Source organism: Osmerus eperlanus, chromosome 20, assembly GCF_963692335.1.
Source record: "Osmerus eperlanus chromosome 20, fOsmEpe2.1, whole genome shotgun sequence".
Lineage (NCBI taxonomy): Eukaryota > Metazoa > Chordata > Actinopteri > Osmeriformes > Osmeridae > Osmerus > Osmerus eperlanus.
In genome coordinates, this window is record NC_085037.1 from 13,571,923 (window position 1) to 13,594,669 (window position 22,747).

The window sequence follows — 22,747 nt, forward strand, 5'->3', positions numbered from 1 at the left end:
GGATTAGGCTTATATGAATCACATACTTAACAACAAAAAACTAACATCAAGGGGTATCTGATAGGTTAATACATTAAGTCGTCTATGTCATAGTTTTCCTTTTTCAAGTACAGAGAAAAACTTTCTGAACGTGTGTAAGAAGTTCAGTCTATAGGACTGTGGGAGGTTCTCGAAAATGTAGATTCCAACACCTTCTGGTCCATATAGCGGTCTCCAATCGCAATCAGCTAAGAGCTTCTCATTTGGACTAGTGGGGGAGGCAACAGGACGGGGGAGTGAGGACACGCAAGATCAAAACCCCCATCTCGAGCGACCATTGCCTTGTAATACTCTACAGGCGAATGTGCATGTGCGTTTACGCACGAACTTTGATAATAAGCAGCTATCGCTGGATGTCAATCCCCCTTTCGTCCATCAAGTCACTGGGTATTCGTACGTTCCCCCTTCTCCGTTTTGCATTAAGACATGTGGAGGGTCTGTCGACACTAATAAAACTACCAGTCAAGAATGAAAAGGACTTTCTCAATCCCCGAAAAAATCTAAGGATGTGTTGACCAATAAATCGCAACGGAAATAGTACTGTCGGAAGACGTGAATGAGAAAGAGTGATATGCGACACACTGGGATTTCATGTGTTCTCAGGCGTTGGATAAAGGTAAAAAGTACATAAAATGTGGCTAATTTGTTTTCAATTTGACTCGACAAAACAAAATAGGTATGTCAGATCAATAAATTACAAAATCTCTCATATTTGTAACACTACTGGTAGGCTAGAATCCTCCAAGTGTAAAGTTGGAGGTGGACAGTGTGGTGTAGACAGGTGGATGATAGGAACTCATAGTAGCGTAATGATCAAACATGTTCCTCATTACCATATCTAGTCAGTGTGTTGGACCTGAGCCAATCACCCATCGAAAAGCGGTGTGAGTCTTAAAGCATTATCCTCCATTATAATTACACCGACATGCGCAATCTGCACATGGCCAACACCAGCTAATATCCCATATTTCACTGACCCGATTGCCTCTGACGGATCCCATTTGGTGGTTGCCGATGTATCGGCAAAAAGCAGGATCAAGTCGCAGAGAACATGTCCCGCCGCAAGCAACCAAAGCCACAACACCTCTCGTCTGACGAAGATCCATTCCAGACTGGAGTCTCAGAAAATGGTATGTGCTGGAAGACAAATATTTCCGGAAACTTTTCCTAGTCTTTTGAGTTGTAGCCGTTTTTAGACTACTGCATAGCACCTTTATATAATTGGCCTACTGCAGGCTTATCTTTTAGCTATTAAAAGTCAAGTTTTACAATTGATACAAGAAGCAAGCGGTTACTTTACCAGTTGTTAAAGTCTTCTTACCCCGTTGCAAGATTGAAGTCACTTAAATTCCGTCTGTTTGGTTTTGCGTTTATTTAGCCCTATATCTTTTAATAGGCTGACCAATATCATAAATATTCTGTACATTGTCTAACTGTCTCTCTCATTCCATATGTGCTGCTTTAGGCATTGACATTTTGTAGAAATTGAACTAATTTACAGTTTAGGCCTGTCAAAATACAACAAACGCCTAACATAGCTGTTGACATAGCAGTACATTGAATCTAATGTTTTTTGCCTCATTTTGGTCCACCATTTGGAATATTTTGTTATTTAAATAATTTAAGACTAATGAGGAAAGCTATTCAGTCAGCATTTGTTGAGTTAAAAAGAAAAAAGAAGACCCACAAGAATTATTTTATGTGCGTAAATTCAGTCAGATTTTAGAAGATAATTCAGGCCTCTAAATTGTAAATAGGTCTATAGACAACTTAAGTACATCGCTGTCGCTTAAAAAGCCAATAGCTTCAATTAAATTATAGACATAACACATTATTTAAAAGAGAAAGCGTTGATAGGAATTAAATATGTGATACGTTTATAAAGTAAAAAGCTTGCCATTAGGCACTAAATATCAAGGCATAATTTCACACATTTCACGCAAAGCTTATCGCAACTAATACAAGGGTTGCTCTGAATTAATTCCTAAAGTGGTTTCGTACCATTGGCCTAAATGTTGTAATTAAGTGACAGAGAATCCTAGACAGAAATGTATACATGAATTTGTCGTTTTAAAGTACCTGCCATGCATGCCTCATGACTCAACAATGCTCACATTGTTTTTAAACAAGAGATGTTCTTTGGACTACTTTTGCATTATTTTACACGTTGTGATGTTGAGTTAAATAGACTGCAAGTTATTTTCTCTAAAATCCCTAATAGAAAATGACGTGTTCTTTAGCCATAACATGACATTTGAATTATATCTTTATCTCTATGTAGAATTGTTGTAACTGCATTTTAGTTGTGCAAGCCGATAAAATACTTTGACGTGTTCGAATTCTTATATGCAATTATTAGACAAGCAATGCTACTCTTAAGAATTATTGTTGTTATTATTATAGGTATTTATTTAGGTTGTTATTATATTGATATAGGTAATATCAATTATTTGAAGTAATGACAACATAATTCTAAGTGTACATTTAATACTAAATTGAAACATTAAGTTAAATCATATCAACATGATCAAACATACAATTATAAAAAAAGTAGAAGGAACAAAAAATTGTCTTTAATGAGAGACGGTATTAGTGTTTACCTTCCTGATCATCCTTAACAGAATGTATGGGCGCTGAGAAAGCTGTCCTCACTGTAGTCTACAAATGTGCTTCTATTGATTAAATAATTAGAACATATTCAATGTAAAGTACGAGTAGAGCTGTATTTGTATCAAAGAAGAAAACATGTATCAGATTACTCTATAGCAACAAATTACTGTTTTTATTTGGCCAATTTCTACTTTTCTGAGCTTCATTGTTGAGTTGTGATTGTGAGAACGTGATTATGTTACTACTTTAATGACTTACGTGTTTCATAGATGTTCTGGATCTTGAGTCCAGACAAGTAGATGAGCCATTTCATGACTGAAATTATGTTCCTCAAGGATTCAAATATAATTGTTGTCATGCAACTACAGTTTACTTTGGCATTGACCAACCATCAGTGGAGCAAATGTTGTCGCAATGTATGTATTAAGCTTATGAGGGATGAATATCTATACACACTCAAGCGCACACACACACACACTTAGTATCTTAAATTAATCTGTCCAGTATGTTTCTTTCCAGTTGTATGTCCAGTTTCAGAATTCCCATTACTTGTGAATATGACAGTGTTGTTCAGACCAGTCCCACTAAGAGGTCCTGGCAGGCTCACTAACTAACTGTCCCTGTGCAGCTCTGCTGGATCCTCTGGTGGAGGTGGAGGAGGGTGGGGGGAGGCCGGCGGCCCACCGCGGAGGGGACACCCACATCTGTGAGAAGTGCTGCGCCGAGTTCTTCACCTGGACTGAGCTGTGGGCCCATCAGAGCGGCTGTGAGGAACCCCTGGTGCTCATCATGAAGGAACACCAGGGGACTCCAGGACCTGAGGACCTCCACGCAGGAGCCCCCCCAGACCCCAGCTCCACCCCCAGCGACCCGGCAGATTTGGCCTCCACAGACGAGGGGTTTCAGGGAGTGGAGAACAGCTATGACAGCCTGGACACGTTGGAAGAGAGGGAGGAGGAGGAGAACATGGAGCAGGACCTGCAGCCCCAGGAGGGAGATAAACAGCAGGCCTCCAGCCCTCAGTCTCCACGCTCCATACAGTCAGCTTCCCCTGGCGTGTCGGCCGCAGGCAGCTGCGGTGTTCCCACCACTAACGTGACCCTGGAGATCCTCCAGAGCACCAGGGTGGCCGTGGCCCAGTTCTCCCAGGGCATCCACACAGGCAGGGGGGGAGGGAAAGCCACCACAGCTGCCATCTCTGCCATCCTGGAGCATCTCCAGGCTCTGCAGCAGCAACAGGTCCTCCAGCTGCAGCTGATTGAGCAGGTACGCAGCCATGTATCTGACATGAACAGACAGCCCACACAAACAGCACTAGACCCGGTAACCAGGGCCCTGCCCTTAACCCCCAACTCTTTCCCTTCCCGTCATCCCTCCATCCTCGCCCCCTCCGTCATCCCATCGTCGGGGATGATGCCCTCAGCCATCAACGGACAAGCCTCTGTTTCTCTGGCGTCTGTGCTGGAAAGGTCACATGCGCTCTCCTCGCACACCGCATACGGTCAGTCGATTTTCAGAGACGGCGCTCGAACTTCGACCTCCTCCGAGACCCCCGTAGCTCCCTCGTCCAGCTGCAGTGACGTTTCCATAATCCTGCCTCCTTACACAGGGGCCTACTCTGGTGTGAAGTGTGGCCAGACGCTGATCTCCTCCAGCCCGCTCTCCCAGGGAGACGCCCTCCAGGGCTCCTTGTCATCCAGCCTGCCACTCCTACCTCAGAGTCCTCCCAGTACCGTCATCTTCCCCAACCCCCTGGCCAGGATCGCTGCCACGGCCAACGCGTTCGAACCCCTCGCCATCCTCATGAAGCAGGGGAGGGCCAAGCCGCCCAGTGTGTCTCTGTTCGACACCAAGCCCTGTCGCGAGGAGCAGTTCTTCAAGCACAAGTGTCGGTTTTGCTCCAAAGTGTTTGGCAGCGACAGTGCTCTGCAGATCCATCTGCGCTCTCACACGGGAGAGAGGCCCTTCAAGTGTAACATCTGTGGAAACCGCTTCTCTACAAAAGGGAATCTAAAAGTCCACTTCCAGAGACACAAGGACAAATATCCTCACGTTCAAATGAACCCTTACCCTGTGCCGGAATATTTGGATAGCGTGCCAACAAGCCAGGGAGTCCCCTACGGTATGTCTTTTCCTCAGGAAAAAAATGGCTCCTTGTGGCTGGATAGCAAGCCGGTTGTAGCCACGGTAACCACTTCCATGGGTCTTCAGCTTCCCAGCTCTCTGAGCGCTGGGGGAAACTGGACGGACTCTGTGAGCGTCACACCCTCCATAAAGTCCCCTCACGCGTCTGCTTCATGCAAACATGCGTCTCTGTCACCCGCTGCCAGCCATGAGGTCCCCATCCCCCCTCCTTCAGAGTCCCCATGCTCTAAAGACGAAGGGGAATCCCATGATGCCACAAAAGCAGAGGAAGTTCACCTGCCCCAAAACTGCTCCGCCAGCCACGCTCTGAACTCTGTAAGCATGGCAACCAGCACAGCCCCATCCAAGACGGCGCCCACACCCGAGCCTAGTGCCCCTGCGTCCCCCTACACGTACGACCCCTCCCCCCTCTCGCTGCCCACCGACCACTTCAAGGTCGGGTTCCCTTTCGGGGGTCTCCTGGTCTCCATGGAAACGTCGGAGACCTCGAAGCTGCAGAAGCTGGTGGAGAACATCGACAAGACAGACGCCAACCAGTGCGTCCTGTGCCATCGCATCCTCAGCTGCCAGAGCGCTCTGAAGATGCACTACCGTGTCCACACCGGGGAGAGGCCCTTTAGATGTAAGGTGTGCGGAAGGACTTTTACCACCAAAGGGAACCTAAAGACACACGTTGGCGCCCACAGAGCTAGCCCTCCCCTCCGGATGCAGCACTCCTGCCCCATCTGCCAGAAGAAGTTCACAAACGCCGTTGTGTTGCAGCAGCACATCCGCATGCACATGGCCGGCCAGATCCCCGACTCGTCACACGCAGACGGGCTTCAGGGAACCGGATCTGCTGAGCTCTCCGTCAACGAGATAAACACTGACGGCTTCAGCAGCCAAGAAACCGACTTCACGGACGGCAACTCGATGGAGGACGATGAGGAAGAGGAGGATGAAATGGAGGAAAACACGGAGGAGGGTGTGGATCCGTTTAAAGCACTGAGCTCTCTCGCTAGCTCGCCTCCCAAATCATCTGCTGTTGTTTCCAACATCGCCGCACTGGAAAATCAAATGAAAATCATAGACTCTACAAGTGGTCTGAACCACACCTTTGGGATGAAGGGGTTTTTGGACAGTGACTGTTTCACCACAAACTCCTCCTACACCCCAATACCATTCATAATGAGGGAAGCAGAGAATCTCAGTAAGACCGTGTCTAAATGCTCCAGGTCTGTTGCGGCCTCAGCTTCCCCAGGACAGAGCATCTCAGAGGGGAACCTCAGCTCGTCTTCAGAGGACACCTTGACAGAGTCCAGGGATGTGGCAGTCTCAGTGAAGAACGAGAACTCAGGTTCGTCCTCCCAGGACCAGACAGGGACACAACCTAACCAGCCAAGCATCAACGAGGACAGCCCTTATAGCATGATGTTCCAGAACAGAGAGCGTGGTAAGGTTATAACACACACTCGATTAATGTTTATGTTGTAATTATAATTGACACAGCTAAACTATAATATTACAGCCATGTCTTAGATATGTGTTATACTTGTCATCTTAACACTGCAACCACTGCACTTCAATAGAGCCCCCAAGTCTTACAGTAAATGTGAACATTTTCAGCTCCCCACCAAAACATTCCCAGCTTGGTTTCAAGCACCGCTCCGAATCCTGCTGGCACCGAACTTAACGGACACGGTCGACCAGCCGTCCTAAGTGAGAGGCGTCAGCACTCATTCGGTCTCCCAGTCCTAGCAGCCAAATCCTGCGTGGGGCCCAGCGGGATGATGGCCCTGCTCACCCCAGCCCCAGCCCAGCCCCGGAGGACACCCAAGCAGCACAACTGCAACATGTGTGGGAAGAACTTCTCCTCGGCCAGCGCCCTTCAGATCCACGAGCGAACACACACCGGGGAGAAACCGTTTGGCTGCTCTGTATGCGGCAGGGCGTTCACCACGAAAGGAAACCTAAAGGTAACGCTTGTTTTCACCGCTAACCTAACACTCGTAACCGTTAGTAGGACTTATATACAACATGAAAGACTTGTATAAGAATAGGATGGTATTTACCACCACTTCCTGTCTTTCCACAGGTCCACATGGGTACCCACATGTGGAATAACTCCCCCGTTAGAAGAGGGAGGCGTCTGTCTGTGGAAAATCCAATGGCGCTTCTGGGAGGAGACGCGGTTAAGTTTGGGGAGATGTTCCAGAAGGACCTAGCCGCCCGGGCCATGAACGCAGACGCGGGGTTCTGGAACCGCTACGCTGCAGCTATAACCAACAGCCTGACTCTGAAGAACAATGGGATGTCAGTCGTCCAGAACGAGGGGATTACGCAGCTACACGCCATGACAGCAGGAATGGAGAGCATGAAGGCTGGAGGCAGCCCACCCCTCTCCAGCCTGGGGAACACAGGCAGGAACATGGGGGTCAACACACACTTCTCCATGCTGGTTGATGACAGTAAAAACATCGGGATCAATTGAAATCAGAACGACAGGGGAAACGCATTGCGCAAAACATGACACAAATGTAATGATTTATTTGTTTAAAAGAAAATTGGTTATGTATTATATACATGTAAACTGACCAATGTTTAAACCTGGATGTTTTCCATGGTGCTTGCGGAGAGACAGTCCCTCTACCAGAGATGCATACGATCAGTTTGACGCACTACATTTGCCCACTGCTACCAGTTGGTGAAAAGCACAAATGACGTCCTTGTAGTCTCCATATACTTGGTATGTATGTATCAAGTTGTAATAATTTGTAGTCGTTATGATACAACAGAATTAAAACTGGAGCAAAGAAGTTCTGTTTACTACCTCGTGTGATGAATATGTCACTGACATAAAATGTGAATACACTGAGTAGAAATGATTTACAGTAATGTGGTATTCATCGTACAACTGGGCAAGATCTCAAGTTAAGACGGTGTCACGTAGGCTACAGCTGTGTATACGGACGACTTACTGTTTGCATCCTGAACTTTATGCAACTGCAAATTCATATTGTCCACTGTTATAAACTTTATTGACCTTAAAAATTCAAGTAGTATCTTCTGTTTTCCTTGCATTATTTTCTCTGAAAAATAAGTGTATCTTGATGATGTAAACATGAGATTCAAACGGCCAACAGATATTATTCAATAGTATTGAACACCACTGGCATATTGTCTCTTTCTGTTGTCTTCTTTTTCAGAATTCGACCACATTCCCCCAAACTGTGCTTTTTGGTTTGGATATACAAAGGTACAGAGTATTATTGAAGATTGCCTCTCATAGAGACACTATTTTTGTAGTGAGCCATTCTGAGTGGAAATGCCCATATGATGACATAGCCTACTGTTTTTGTCATCATACTCGCTGCATATATTTTTTTGCAAACAATGTTAGGTATAGGATTGCGTATCTACAAAAATGAAAATATTTTCTGTCTTGGTCATAATATTTAATCTTCCAAAATAAAAAAAAGTACATACCGAATGAGAAAAGTGTGTTGTGTACAGACAAAGGATCGTGTCAAAACAATAATGAATGAGATGCTTTCCAAATACAACGTTAGAATACATTCAAGAAATACATTATTTGAGACGTTTTGTCTCTGAGAACTAGGCGCTTTTGCGGGTTTGACTAAACAGCACCACACACTGTGGTTTTGGTAAGTCAGCTGACGTATGTATACATTGACAGCCAAGCCATCATGGCTGACAGCATCTCGCTGAACCCAGTGCGGAAGAACTCCAAAAGAATCGCGTATTATAATACTGGAAGACATTCAAGGTAAGGGTTTACGTATTTGTCATAAAATCCTTTACAGTTTGTACGTGTACACATTAATTCAACATGTGTAATGACACTGTATCTCTGGGGTTTATATGGTTCAAAGCTAGCTAGTGTGTATGGGCCAGCGTTGATCTCAATAATAATAGCTAGCTAGCTCTAGCTACGCTACGCTTACCCCGTTGTCACACTGCTTTTGCCTAACGTAAGTTACGTAGCTACCGACAAGCAGCGAATATTCCCCCCAAAGCAAAAGTTCCAATGTCAAGCTTCACATGGACATAAGTTGGTTATAGTTTGATTTTGGCCCCTTTCAGTGGTGTTACAGTCATCCGAACGTAAAATGTAAACGAAGTGATATCTAAGCCCACTTACTTTGGCTAGCTACAGTACTACTGTCAGTAGTTAGTCCATAGCGTCTCAATTTCAAAACATACGCTAGCTCTATTAGTGAGTTTGTTTGCAGCTAGCTAGATAGCTAGATGAATTCCTTCTATAATGAAGCCTGGTCAGTACATTTAAGCCGTTCAAGGAGATTGCATTGGGGTAGATTTACGTTAAGGACAGATATGCTCTAAACCTAAACAAAACACACGACACAATTTAAACACGAACAACCCACCACACTGAACCTTAACCGCAGGTTATAACAGCCTACTGTGTTTGGCTTAAATAAATGGAATCATGGCCTGGTAATTTCAGTAAAGCTAGCCAGGTTTGTTTGAGACGCCTGTCAGTTAGCTCACACTAGCTGGTCATACCTGTACTGTATACTTATAGGCTACTTTGTAACAAATCAACAATATCAAACTTAATGCATCTTGACGTTACTAGCGCCACTGACAACACCGGCAGTTGCGTGTGCACGTGTCCTAATCCCCAGCGGGTGCTTTGTTTATTTTTCATCCCTAAAGAAACTGCATTATTATTTAGTTCCATCCGTTATACACTGGACAAAAACCATTTGAGATGTGTCTGGGTCAGCTAGGCTGAGAGTCAGAGTCATGTGTTGGGATCTCTGTGTGTCCACCAGGCTAGGGCCTGCTCCACATGTATGGTGCACATTAACAGTGTGTGCACGATCTGCTGTCACAGGTACTCCTTAGAAGATGAGCTGACCAGCTTGGACGAGATGCCCTTGATGATGTCGGAGGAAGGCTTTGAGAAGGAGGAGAGCGACTACCAGACGCTGCCCCGGGCCAGGGTGGAGCAGGCCCGGGGTGGCCTGGGGTGGTTCCTACTGGGAGGCTGGAAGATGCTCTGTGGAAGGTAGATTCATTCATACCTGTTAAGTTTTATACTTTGTTGTGTTAATGTTAAGGGTGTGTGTGTGCGTGCATGTTAAGGGTGCGTGTGTGTGTGCATGTTAAGAGTGTGTGTGTGTGTGTTAATAGTGTGCGTGTGTTTTAAGGGTGTGTGTGTGTGTTAATAGTGTGTGTGTGTGTTAATAGTGTGTGAGTGTGTGTGTGTTAATGGTGTGTGTGTGTGTGTGTTAATAGTGTGTGTGTGTGTTAATAGTGTGTGTGTGTTAATGGTGTGTGTGTTAATAGTGTGTGTGTGTGTGTTAATAGTGTGTGTGTGTGTGTGTGTTAATAGTGTGTGTGTGTGTTAATAGTGTGTGTGTGTGTGTGTTAATAGTGTGTGTGTGTGTTAATGGTGTGTGTGTGTGTTAATAGTGCGTGTGTGTGTTAATAGTGTGTGTGTGTGTGTGTTAATAGTGCGTGTTAATAGTGTGCGTGTGTTATGGGTGAGGGGCTGTGAGCATGCCAGCGATGTCTGGTTTGGGATTCCAACGCTCTGGTAGCTGAGCATGAAGTTCACACAGAGGGTGCAGCATGTGCAGCCCTCCACCTGCTCACAGAGGGTGCAGCATGTGCAGCCCTCCACCTGCTCACAGAGGGTGCAGCATGTGCAGCCCTCCACCTGCTCACAGAGGGTGCAGCATGTGCAGCCCTCCACCTGCTCACAGAGGGTGCAGCATGTGCAGCCCTCCACCTGCTCACAGAGGGTGCAGCATGTGCAGCCCTCCACCTGCTCACAGAGGGTGCAGCATGTGCAGCCCTCCACCTGCTCACAGAGGGTGCAGCATGTGCAGCCCTCCACCTGCTCACAGAGGGTGCAGCATGTGCAGCCCTCCACCTGCTCACAGAGGGTGCAGCATGTGCAGCCCTCCACCTGCTCACAGAGGGTGCAGCATGTGCAGCCCTCCACCTGCTCACAGAGGGTGCAGCATGTGCAGCCCTCCACCTGCTCACAGAGGGTGCAGCATGTGCAGCCCTCCACCTGCTCACAGAGGGTGCAGCATGTGCAGCCCTCCACCTGCTCACAGAGGGTGCAGCATGTGCAGCCCTCCACCTGCTCACAGAGGGTACAACACTACAACACTGAGGTCAAACTAAATGCTGCAGCTCATCCAACTAATGATGACTTTTAGAAGGTTTTTACTCTATTAAATCACAATTTACAAAATGCGACGGGTGTTATGCTTGTCAGCATGACACCGATGGAGAATAATAAGGTTTGCAAACAGATTACAAAAGGATGTTGCAGTGCCAAACAACTTTTAGTCATGTTTATGGATGAATTTGATACAATATTAAGTTTTCAGGGTGTTTGCTTATCGGCGGTGTATCTGGGCTTCAAGCTGCATATTGATCTTTCCCGTAATGAACAAATCGGATTTTTCACAGCTGACCAGTTTGATTCTTTCCAGTAATTTTATGTATGCTAAGCCAAGGATTATAAAACACAAATAATTCACGGTAAGTAACCTCTGCCTATTCAAATGACCTATTATTTGAATAGTATTCATTTGAGCAAATAACCGCCCTTATGAATGTGGAGTGGGCCGTGCAGAGACGGAGAACATAGGCTTATACAAACAGCCTTTTTTTCAACGTTGATTTATTTTGTTTTGTGTTTTGCCAACCTGCCTAAAGAGTGTAAATGCCAAGCCAAGTAGCATGACAGTTTACACTAGCACGAGGCCAGGCTAGTTCCTGCTTCCTCTGGTGGTAGAGTTTAGGTCGTACCCACATTTCAAGCTAAACCTATCGCAGCCCTGCGTTGGTTGCCCTGGAAACCAGAGCTGCTCCTAGCCTTCTCAGTTCCTGTGATGCTATCCTTCTATGAGAGCTTTGTTATGAATTGTTCAAAGATACAAGATGGATACATTAACAAACATATAGAAGAGACACGGTAGATCTAACAAACACAGACCAGGTGTTTAGTGGAGCAGCCCTCACACAGCAGGGCTAAAGGCTACAAGAGAATGACTGGCTTTTTCTCCCCTGGATCATAGCAGGTGAACTTAATCCACAAACAGCAGACTGTAGCTGCAGAAAGAACACATACCTGGTCAATGTGAAGGACAGGATTTACAAGGAGGTGGACCTGTGTGGTCTCTGTTACCAGCTGACTATGTGACCTGTGACTGTGTGAATAGGTTTTTATGGAGCGTTTCTACACTGTGTTTCTCTGTGAGCTCCTTCACTAACGCCTCTCTCTCCCCCCCACCCACCCCCCAGGTGCTGGGACTGCCTGACACACATCTGTCGGAGGAGGAAAGAGGCGAAGGCCAGGACGGTGTGGCTCGGCTGTCCGGAGAAGTGCGAGGAGAAATACCCCAGGAACGCCATCAAGAACCAGAAGTACAACTTCCTCACATTCGTGCCTGGGGTGAGTTCAGCCTTCAGACAGAGGGCACGCTGCAATGCCTACTCGGGAGATTCAGAATGTTATCAAATCAGTTAGCATTAAGCACAGCAGGAAAAGGAAAGGAAGGTTGATGAGGGAAGAGAAGGTTTTGAGGGAAAGATTGAGGGTGGAGTTGAGAAGGGCAGAGGATGAAGAGGCTTAGAGTATGGAGAAATATGTGGAAGAGAATATACATTATACACTATTATTAGATACATCTAATCATGGTTTAGGCTTCTTGGTACTGTACTTAATTACTTATATTGTATGAGATTAAATAATTGACATGCATACTGTGTTTGTCTGACCCTGGATGGCCATTGTATTGTAGAAGTATCTCTGGTTTGGGCGTACTACACAGCTAAGCTAATCTCTTTATTAAACAGTCTCCTGATGCAGAGACCGCTACTGGCCTGAGTGATAAAATGTCAACTGTCTCTCAGAGACATAAATATTCTTGTACATATCGAGCGTCTCTTTTCCTCTTCCTTGAATTATTAAATACTCGTAGATTGAGTTGACTGCTGCCCTCTTCCCTAAAGGTCACAGAGTTCATTAACCGTAGAGCCTCGTCCATCAATCATGTAGTCTCTTATAATGTGTGACTTGAAGCAAGGGGATCATTATTGAGATCATTACTCAAAACTCCCACCAGACTGTTAGCATGTTGGTAACCGTCCCTCAGGAAATTGTCTGTTAGCTGAAAGAAGCTAATGAAGCCTTTGTCATTAAATAGAGAACTTGAAAAAGCACTCAGATATCCACTTCCGATAGTAACAACAAAAGGAGCACAATGCTACTATATCTTTTCCACATCCATGTGAGCCATCTTCTGTGTTGTAGCTCGAATCTGTCTCGACATTATTCACATCCAATCATCAATCACTATTTTGCATCATTAAATCTCCACTCCTCAACTCTCTTGTTTCTTTCAGGTTCTTTATCAACAGTTCAAGTTCTTCCTGAATCTGTACTTCCTGGTGGTCGCCTGCTCGCAGTTTGTCCCCTCGCTGAAGATCGGCTACCTGTACACCTACTGGGGCCCCCTGGTAGGAGAAAAGGAATAAATAACATCAAATCTATGTTGTCTGTGGTCAGTTAGGGTGTGTCACATTTAGCTGTGTGCTGGAATAACCTTGTTTGTGCAGCGGTGGATTTAGAGTTCATCAAGATTACTCTAGCATGGTTAGAAATGTTTAAGCAGTTTTCAGGTAGTGGGAAATACAATGAAAATAGTTTTTTAATTTTTTACTTTCTAATTCCAAACTGTAAAGCACTAATGGAGTTAGTTCAGATTAAGTCTAAAACTGTTTGTGTCAGATGACTGTAACCAGGTGCGTGTGTTGTGTGTATCAGGGCTTTGTGATGGCCGTTACCATGGTGAGGGAGGCTGTGGACGAGGTGCGTCGGTACCAGCGAGACAAGGAGATGAACTCCCAGCTCTACAGCAAGCTCACTGTCCGAGGTGAGACAGGAACTAGCTCCTCCCTGCAGCACAGGAAACAGGAACTAGCTCCTCCCTGCAGCACAGGAAACAGGAACTAGCCCCTCTCTGCAGCACAGGAGACAGGAACTAGCCCCTCCCTGCAGCACACGAGACAGGAACTAGCTCCTCCCTGCAGCACAGGAAACAGGAACTAGCTCCTCCCTGCAGCACAGGAAACAGGAACTAGCTCCTCCCTGCAGCACAGGAAACAGGAACTAGCCCCTCTCTGCAGCACAGGAGACAGGAACTAGCTCCTCCCTGCAGCACAGGAAACAGGAACTAGCTCCTCCCTGCAGCACACGAGACAGGAACTAGCTCCTCCCTGCAGCACAGGAAACAGGAACTAGCTCCTCCCTGCAGCACACGAGACAGGAACTAGCTCCTCCCTGCAGCACAGGAGACAGGAACTAGCTCCTCCCTGCAGCACAGGAGGCAGGAACTAGCTCCTCCCTGCAGCACAGGAAACAGGAACTAGCTCCTCCCTGCAGCACAGGAGACAGGAACTAGCTCCTCCCTGCAGCACAGGAAACAGGAACTAGCCCCTTCCTGCAGCACAGGAAACAGGAAGAGCTTCTCACACCATGGTCTGATTGCTGAAAAATTGCCCACTGTCTAATAACATCCCAGGTTCCCCCTGGTCTGCCCACTGTCTAATAACATCCCAGGTTCTCCCTGGTCTGCCCACTGTCTAATAACATCCCAGGTTCCCCCTGGTCTGCCCACTGTCTAATAACATCCCAGGTTCTCCCTGGTCTGCCCACTGTCTAATAACATCCCAGGTCCCCCCTGGTCTGCCCACTGTCTAATAACATCCCAGGTCCCCCCTGGTCTGCCCACTGTCTAATAACTCCCAGGGTCTGGTTGCTGACATCTTTAGTGTTAAAGATAATCCTTTTGTAATTTGTGTACTTTCTCTATGTGAAATAAGGGATCGAATAGCCAGTGGATCTACACTTAAAATGTGAAATGCTTTCAGGCTAACCGTCGTGAATTGAGCGTGAATTGACCAATAAAAAAACAATACATTCTCAAAGAGGGAGAAAGAGAGGAGGATTAGAAAAACAGAAATACGAGTTAAAAAAGAAATCTAAATAAACACATTTTGTTTTCCTCATCTAACTTGTTCTCTTGATTCCCCTCCATTCTAAGAAGAAATAACTTTTGTTTTAATCTTTCATTTCTAAGGCAAAGTGCAAGTGAAGAGTTCTGACATACAAGTAGGAGACCTCATCATTGTTGAGAAGGTTTGTCTCCTTGGTCACCTTGTTTAATTATTCAGGAAGATCCCAGAGCTACTGTTACTGCCTGCTGACAGGGGGCACAGCGGCGATGCCTGATTCAGCAAATCTATATGTTTATTTTTTTTGTTCCTTCTTGTTGCAGAATCAGAGGATGCCTGCAGATATGATCTTCCTTCGAACGTCGGAGAAGAACGGTGAGTAGATGGGTCTCAGAAAGGCCCTACACAGCATCTCCATCACTCTCACATGCCAGGAGGACCCCAGGGAGTCTGTACACCCTGTGTCCCTGGGTGGTTATGAGGACAGAGTCATCGCCATTAGGACAGGAAGACGTAGATCAACATCACACTTGTGTTTCCTGTCATCCTCGACCCCCTGGGGCCCATTTACAGCTGACCTCTGACCTCTATCAAACAGCTGCTCTCATCTGTCAGTCTCACAGGGAATCTTCCCTAATCAATGTTCTACTGCTGGGTGGTTAGGCTGCGGGCTGTTGTGGAGGTCTTAGTGGTGGAGGGTTAGGGTTATGACTGGGCTGGTATGGAGTGTAGCTTGCATGTTGTGGATAATGTGGATTGTTGTTTAAATATTATATATATTTTGTTTTTACATACATTCATTTATACACGTTAAAATATCCCCTTCATGTGTATGATGTGTACACGGTGTATGTAATAGCTCTGGGTTAGGAGGTGCAGAGACTGAACCTGGCTCCTTCACAGGTTCATGCTTCCTCAGGACAGATCAGCTGGACGGAGAGACAGACTGGAAGCTGAAGGTGGCTGTCTTGTGTACGCAACGACTTCCTGCTCTGGAGGTACGCACTTGTAGACACACTTGTAGGCTGTGCTGTTTAGAATGTTACACTGAATTATGATTAGTCTGACAGATATAGAATGTCAGGATCACTCAATTTTGCACGTGTTTTTCATCATTTATACCCTGGTTTCATGCAGGAAGTTATCAGTGAGAGAATCTTTACACAGCACTTTTACCCAGGAACTCATGTTCCTTTTACTCATGTCTGTCTCTGTTCTCAATTGTGACCTCCCCTAACCCTCCCTCCTCTCCCCTTCTCTCCCATTTTAGCTGTTTTAATCTGTAATTGCCTTGAGTGTTGTTCAACCCTGTTGTCATTCATGGTCTTTGCAGGACCTCTTCTCCATCAACGCTTATGTCTACGCCCAGAAACCTCAGCTAGACATCCACAGCTTCGACGGAAACTTCACCAGAGTAAGTGGCTTGTTGACAGTTAAACAGACCTAATAACAGAGATACTAAACTAGACTTCTGGCTTCAGTCATTTTAACCTTATTACCTCCAAGTTGGCTGCGAACATCCCAGGTTCCCCCTGGTCTGCCCACTGTCTGGGAGTCAGGTGGCTGAGCGGTTAGGGAATCGGACTAGTAGTCTGAAGGTTGCCAGTTCGATTCCCGGCCGTGCCAAATGACGTTGTGTCCTTGGGCAAGGCACTTCACCCTACTTGCCTCGGGGGAATGTCCCTGTACTTACTGTAAGTCGCTCTGGATATAAGAGCGTCTGCTAAATGACTAAATGTAAATGTAACATCCCAGGTCCCCCCTGGTCTGCCCACTGTCTAATAACATCCCAGGTCCCCCCTGGTCTGCCCACTGTCTAATAACATCCCAGGTCCCCCCTGGTCTGCCCACTGTCTAATAACATCCCAGGTCCCCCCTGGTCTGCCCACTGTCTAATAACATCCCAGGTCCCCCCTGGTCTGCCCACTGTCTAATAACATCCCAGGTCCCCCCTGGTCTGCCCACTGTCTAATAACATCCCAGGTCCCCCCTGGTCTGCCCACTGTCTAATAACATCCCAGGTTCTCCCTGGTCTGCCCACTGTCTAATAACATCCCAGGTCCCCCCTGGTCTGCCCACTGTCTAATAACATCCCAGGTTCTCCCTGGTCTGCCCACTGTCTAATAACATCCCAGGTTCTCCCTGGTCTGCCCCCTGTCTAATAACATCCCAGGTTCTCCCTGGTCTGCCCACTGTCTAATAACATCCCAGGTTCTCCCTGGTCTGCCCACTGTCTAATAACATCCCAGGTTCTCCCTGGTCTGCCCCCTGTCTAATAACATCCCAGGTTCTCCCTGGTCTGCCCCCTGTCTAATAACATCCCAGGTTCCCCCTGGTCTGCCCACTGTCTAATAACATCCCAGGTTCTCCCTGGTCTGTCCACTGTCTAATAACATCCCAGGTTCTCCCTGGTCTGCCCACTGTCTAATAACATCCCAGGTTCTCCCTGGTCTGCCCACTGTCTAATAACATCCCAGGTTCTCCCTGGTCTGCCCCCTGTCTAATAACATCCCAGGTTCTCCCTGGTCTGCCCACTGTCTAATAACATCCCAGGTTCTCCCTGGTCTGCCCACTGTCTAATAACATCCCAGGTTCTCCCTGGTCTGCCCCCTGTCTGGGCGTCCCTTCCTCAGTGAATGTTTTATTAATAGCAGATTAGTGTGGACCCCAGGGAGAGCAGAGAAGCAGGACAAAGCAGGTCTTTGTGCTCCCTCCTCCCTCCTGGCCACACACCAGGCTCAGTGAGCGGACACTTCCTCCTCTTATTCACCCGGGCAGCCTCCCTTTGCATAGCGTGTGCTTTTAGCTGGAGCCCAGCGGACGGTTCCCACAGCCCCCCTCCCAGACCACCCCACCTATTCAGGATCACTTGTTTTCTTCTCCCGGCTACGGAGCTGTGAGCCCAGTTATCCCTCGTTCAGCAGTTATGGGGGGAACCCGTGGGGGAAGTGAGCGTATGATGTCAATGTCAAATAGGTCAATCATTTATTTTTCATGCTCCTCTCCTCATTTTTGGAGTGAATTGGCAGGATGCTGGTGCTTGGGTATCATAATGATCATTTCAGGATATTTGAGCTGGAACTGGAGCCCTGTGTTAGTTGGCACCTCTGACCGGAGCTGTTTTCAACATGCATTATGTCTTTATTTAAGAGAGAAGAGGAGGGCAGGGCCACAGCCCTGGACCCAGACACCCCCGGGGTCTCTCACCCCTCTCTCTCTCTCTCTCTCTTACCCCTCTCTCTCTCTTACCCCTCTCTCTCTCTCACCCCTCTCTCTCTCTCTAAACAAGTACAAATATATATATACTATCAACTCATGTTTTGTCTGTTCTCTCTTTCCCTTGTTCTCTCTCAATCTCTGTCTTTTTGTCTCTCGCTCTCTCTCGCTCTCTCTGTCTCTGTCTCTCTCTCTCTCTGTGTCTCTCTCTCTGTCTCTGTCTCTCTCTCTCTGTAGGAAGACAGTGATCCTCCCCTCCATGAGAGCCTGAGTATAGACAACACACTCTGGGCCAGCACCGTCGTGGCATCAGGTGGGTTGAGGAGACGTCGAGCCAGATCTGACATGAGAGTGGAACAGCATAGTGCTATTTACCAGCATTGTTTTTCTTTCTTTCTTACTGTATCACCTTTAAACATATTGTTTAAACTAATATCAAACATTTGGAGAAAGACAATATTTTTCATGGATGGTGTACAACATCGAAAGGAACCATTGCGACCAAATCCATTACAATATTAGAATTAGAAGGGATGGGGGGGGGGGGGGGGGGGATTATGGAAGCAAATCAGTGACAATGTTTTTATGGTGTAATACTTTAAACCCGAATTTGTTGGTTTTGAATTCACCTCTTTAAAATTGAAACATTAATTTATTTAAATGTTAAAATAAATCTGATAAAAAAAAATCTAAGTTTCGGAAATTCAGGTTGCTGAAATTCTAATGGTGAAATTCTGATCCCCAAAAATTTGAGCCGAAGAAATTTGAGGCAAAAAATTATTGAACAAAAAATATTCAAGCCGTTTCTGATTGCAACATCCGGGATACCAAGGATAGGTAAGGCAATCGAGCCTGAATGCAATCGAACCATCTCACTTCTCCGACAAGATGACTGCCTTCAGCCATACCTGGATGAGAGGGGTCTGAGGAGAGAGGTCTGCAGTCGGACCCTTCTCGAGGAGAGAGGTCTGCAGTTGGACCCTTCTTGAGGAGAGAGGTCTGCAGTTGGACCGTTCTCGAGGAGAGAGGTCTGCAGTTGGACCCTTCTTGAGGAGAGAGGTCTGCAGTTGGACCCTTCTTGAGGAGAGAGGTCTGCAGTCGGACCCTTCTCGAGGAGAGAGGTCTGCAGTTGGACCCTTCTCGAGGAGAGAGGTCTGCAGTTGGACCCTTCTTGAGGAGAGAGGTCTGCAGTTGGACCGTTCTCGAGGAGAGAGGTCTGCAGTTGGACCCTTCTTGAGGAGAGAGGTCTGCAGTTGGACCCTTCTTGAGGAGAGAGGTCTGCAGTCGGACCCTTCTCGAGGAGAGAGGTCTGCAGTTGGACCCTTCTCGAGGAGAGAGGTCTGCAGTTGGACCCTTCTTGAGGAGAGAGGTCTGCAGTTGGACCGTTCTCGAGGAGAGAGGTCTGCAGTTGGACCCTTCTCGAGGAGAGAGGTCTGAAGTTGGACCCTTCTCGGTGAAGTGAGATTGGTTTTTCGGCCCAATTCCTTTTGGCTCCAATTTATCCGGCTCCAATCTTTTTCGGACAGAATTTTATCTGATGGTGCATTTTGTGGGTTTGATTTTTTGGGATCAGAATTTCACCATTTGAATTTCAGAAGCCTCAATTTCCGAACCTTAGATTTATTGATTTATTTATTTTTTACATTGAAATATATTCATGTTTCAATTTTAAAGAGATGAATTCAAAACCAACAAATTTGGTGGTTTCTCACTCTCTCTTTCTCTCTACTGTTTCTCACCCATCTCTCTTCAAAGCCCCAGCTGACTCTCACTTCTCTTGCTCGTTGTTTTGCTGCTCTCTCCTCTTCCCCCTTGTCTTTGGTTGGAGGTTAATTTAAGATTAGGTTAATTTAAGATTATTTGCATTATTTTCTGTAAGAAGGTCACTTAAATTAAACAGAAAATACACCATCTCGTTTGACAAAGTGTGTGTTTTGTGTGGTGTGTGTGTTTAAGTTAATAAGCTACATTACTCTCCCTACCCCTGTGTTTGGCAGGTACAGTGATAGGGGTGGTGATCTACACAGGGAAGGAGACCAGAAGTGTCTTGAACACATCCCACGCCAAGAATAAGGTGAAAGTCTTGTTTCTTTTAACCCTGTTATGTTAACTGTAAGGACCAGCAGTGTGTTCCTGGGTCACATTGACCAGGTGCAGGTGGAACCATCCAAAAGTAGAAAATCCAGAAACGTTATCTTTAGCTCAACTCTTATCAATTTAAGATTGAGTTAAGCTTTAAGCAGTCATGCATTCTCTGAACTCTTTATTATGGATAGCACAACCTCTTTCCATCCAGTAGTGTCTAGTCAGTAATCAACTACTATAAAAAGGTGTTTTTCAACCACAACTTTCTGAATAAAGTTAGACCTTTCATTGGGAAAGGTCACTTTCAAACGCTGATTAACCAAGGGGGAAATTAACTACCCTAGGATTTAAATGACATTTAATCCTGCACAATCTCCATGAGTGTTTTGTCCCCAGAATGAGGAGATAAATGAAAATGTGCATCTACATATAAGATTTAATCTGGAGGATGGTCAGATTAGATAGACATGGTTCGGTTGAAGGCAATGTCCTGACAACATTAATGGTGCAATGACATTTACAAAGTTCCCACCTTTAATACTCTGTAAATAATCGTTTTTTCCAAAGACACATCCTCTCCGTGTGAGGAGAATGTTTGACATGTCTCACCCTTCAGAAGAACGCGGATGTTGGGAGTTAAATGAGAGGGGTTCTGTTTATGACTGAGAGGCGTTCCATGTTTCAAGGAGATGTCAGAAGTGCCAATATGGAGACGAGGGGTCGGGGAGAAACAGGATACGGTGTGGTGGGAGTCACAGGAACGTCTTGGCTCTTTAGAATCTATTGTGACATCCGCCCAAAACAAGGGCTGCTGCTCTCTATCTGACGAGGCAAGAGGCTGCCTCTGTTCAGTGACGAGGCAGGAGGCTGCCTGTACAGTGACGAGGCAGGAGGCTGCCTCTGTTCAGTGACGAGGCAGGAGGCTGCCTCTGTTCAGTGACGAGGCAGGAAGCTGCCTCTGTTCAGTGATGAGGCAGGAGGCTGCCTCTGGACAGAAGGATGTTCTGAGTCACGCTGCTGTTCCACTTTAATACACAAATACCTCCTACAATTGTACAATATCACTCCTGGAACCAGAAAAATGTGACAAATGAACACATCAAAAACATTCTTGACAGATTTGTATTTTTCCCCTCAAGTACAGACCATACTTTTTACAGACCATACTCACTATACCTGAGTTGCCACTCTGTGTGTTGTCTGGTCTGGAACTATATAAACATGTTTTACTATGTGCATGGATCAGACCTCAAATTCTTCATCAAATTAAACACATAAACAGAAAAACAAGCAGTGGGGCCAGATTAAATCATTCCTTTCACTTTTAATGGGTTGGGGATGAATGGGGTAAAATATGCACTTTTATTCATTGATAGCATCTTTAGGTTGAGGTAATTGAGTCCTTTTCTTCCTTTGACTGAATGAATAATGACTTCATCTGATCCTCAGCAAGCCTTGTAAGGCTGAGCATTGTTCCAGGCAGAAGGGATCCTTGCATCTCAGGCATGCACTGTGTCCTCTGTCTTAATTTTTCTTCATTTTAATCCACCCAAACCCCCTATTTTTCACAGTAACTCGAGCATGAACCATGCAGAGAGAGGCACCAGGGTGGGGAGATTTCCTAACCTCCTCCTCTTCCTCTCTTCTTCTCTCCTCCCCCTCCTCCTCCCCTCCCCCCCCCCCTCTCCCCTCGTACCAGCTCTCTAAGTTTTAACTACAGCTGATAAATCAGTCACTGCTCTCCCAGTTCTCCCAGTTCTCTGGGGAATGGGGGGCGGATGAGGGCTTAGTTGCACTGCCCCCCCCCTCCCCCTCCACCCCCCATCTTTTCAGAGCAGTTCCTTTATTTGGGGGAGATATTATGTTTTGCTGTTTGTGTAAGCACGGTGCAGAGAGGAAAGCCTCCAGTGTTTGGTGCTTTGCAGCCAACACTGCCAAAGGGAACTTTTTTTCTTTTCGCATAATTTTCCCACATGTTCCATTGGCTGAGTGACTCCACTTGCAGAGTGAAGAGAAACCAGGGTCGCTTTTGAAGAGGCATTTTAAAATGATTTTTTTTTTCTCCCTCTTTTAGTTTTTCTTTGCCGTTTGGCATTCCAAGTGGTTTGTGACAACAATGCTGTTCATGATTTACTAAAACACACCATTGACAGACTCATCTCTCCACACTGGGTTTGCAAGATAAAAGCCTGCAGTTGAGACATCAGATATAACTTTTTGACACCCTAAAACAAAAACGTTCCTTAGTTTCATTCATAAAACACACAAACAAAACCAAAATGTTTAGGACACAATTGATGTGCAGTCGTAGTCAATAGGGGTGTAACAATATATTGTGTAACAATAAATCGCAATACAAACATTTTACAATATGTATCGTAGAGTTATGGCAATATTTTTACAATACGACGTCCGTCCTATTGGTTGAGCTACCAGCACGCAACCTACTCTGCACCTGTGTCATGCGTGCATTCACTGCATTAACAGAAATTGCTGAGTTCACTAAATTATCTATTTATTTTATGTATTTTTATGTATCAATGTAAAGCACTTTAGCTTCCCCTGTGGTTTTTTAAATGTGCTATATAAATAAAGTTGATTGATTGATTGATTAAATTGTATGTACAAGAAAAAAAAATATTGA

The 22,747-nt window shown here is 45.9% G+C and overlaps 2 protein-coding genes across 4 annotated transcripts in view; both read left to right on the forward strand.

Moving 5' to 3' along the window:
* The first annotated feature begins 316 nt into the window (after positions 1-316).
* On the forward strand, positions 317-8,173 carry sall3b (spalt-like transcription factor 3b). 2 transcript variants are annotated; one of them, XM_062446120.1, is made up of 5 exons: positions 317-655; positions 1,070-1,169; positions 3,278-6,226; positions 6,400-6,749; positions 6,869-8,173. In XM_062446120.1, the coding sequence occupies exons 1-5, from the start codon at positions 596-598 to the stop codon at positions 7,262-7,264; spliced, it is 3,855 nt and encodes a 1,284-aa protein (XP_062302104.1). In that variant the 5' UTR covers positions 317-595; the 3' UTR covers positions 7,265-8,173. The 2 variants fall into 2 exon arrangements, with proteins under 2 accessions (XP_062302104.1, XP_062302105.1); XM_062446121.1 differs by lacking the exon at positions 317-655 and having other exon boundaries at positions 1,000-1,169.
* A 265-nt stretch (positions 8,174-8,438) lies between these two features.
* atp9b (ATPase phospholipid transporting 9B) overlaps positions 8,439-22,747 on the forward strand; it is a 31,249-nt gene continuing 16,940 nt past the window's right edge. For both annotated transcript variants that reach the window (XM_062486969.1, XM_062486970.1), the window contains exons 1-11: positions 8,439-8,560; positions 9,656-9,829; positions 12,088-12,238; positions 13,192-13,305; positions 13,613-13,721; positions 14,928-14,986; positions 15,126-15,177; positions 15,706-15,800; positions 16,136-16,216; positions 18,256-18,331; positions 20,016-20,092. In XM_062486969.1, coding sequence (XP_062342953.1) covers positions 8,481-8,560; positions 9,656-9,829; positions 12,088-12,238; positions 13,192-13,305; positions 13,613-13,721; positions 14,928-14,986; positions 15,126-15,177; positions 15,706-15,800; positions 16,136-16,216; positions 18,256-18,331; positions 20,016-20,092 — 1,068 coding nt within the window. In that variant the 5' untranslated portion in view covers positions 8,439-8,480. The remainder of the gene's footprint in view (positions 8,561-9,655; positions 9,830-12,087; positions 12,239-13,191; positions 13,306-13,612; positions 13,722-14,927; positions 14,987-15,125; positions 15,178-15,705; positions 15,801-16,135; positions 16,217-18,255; positions 18,332-20,015; positions 20,093-22,747) is intronic.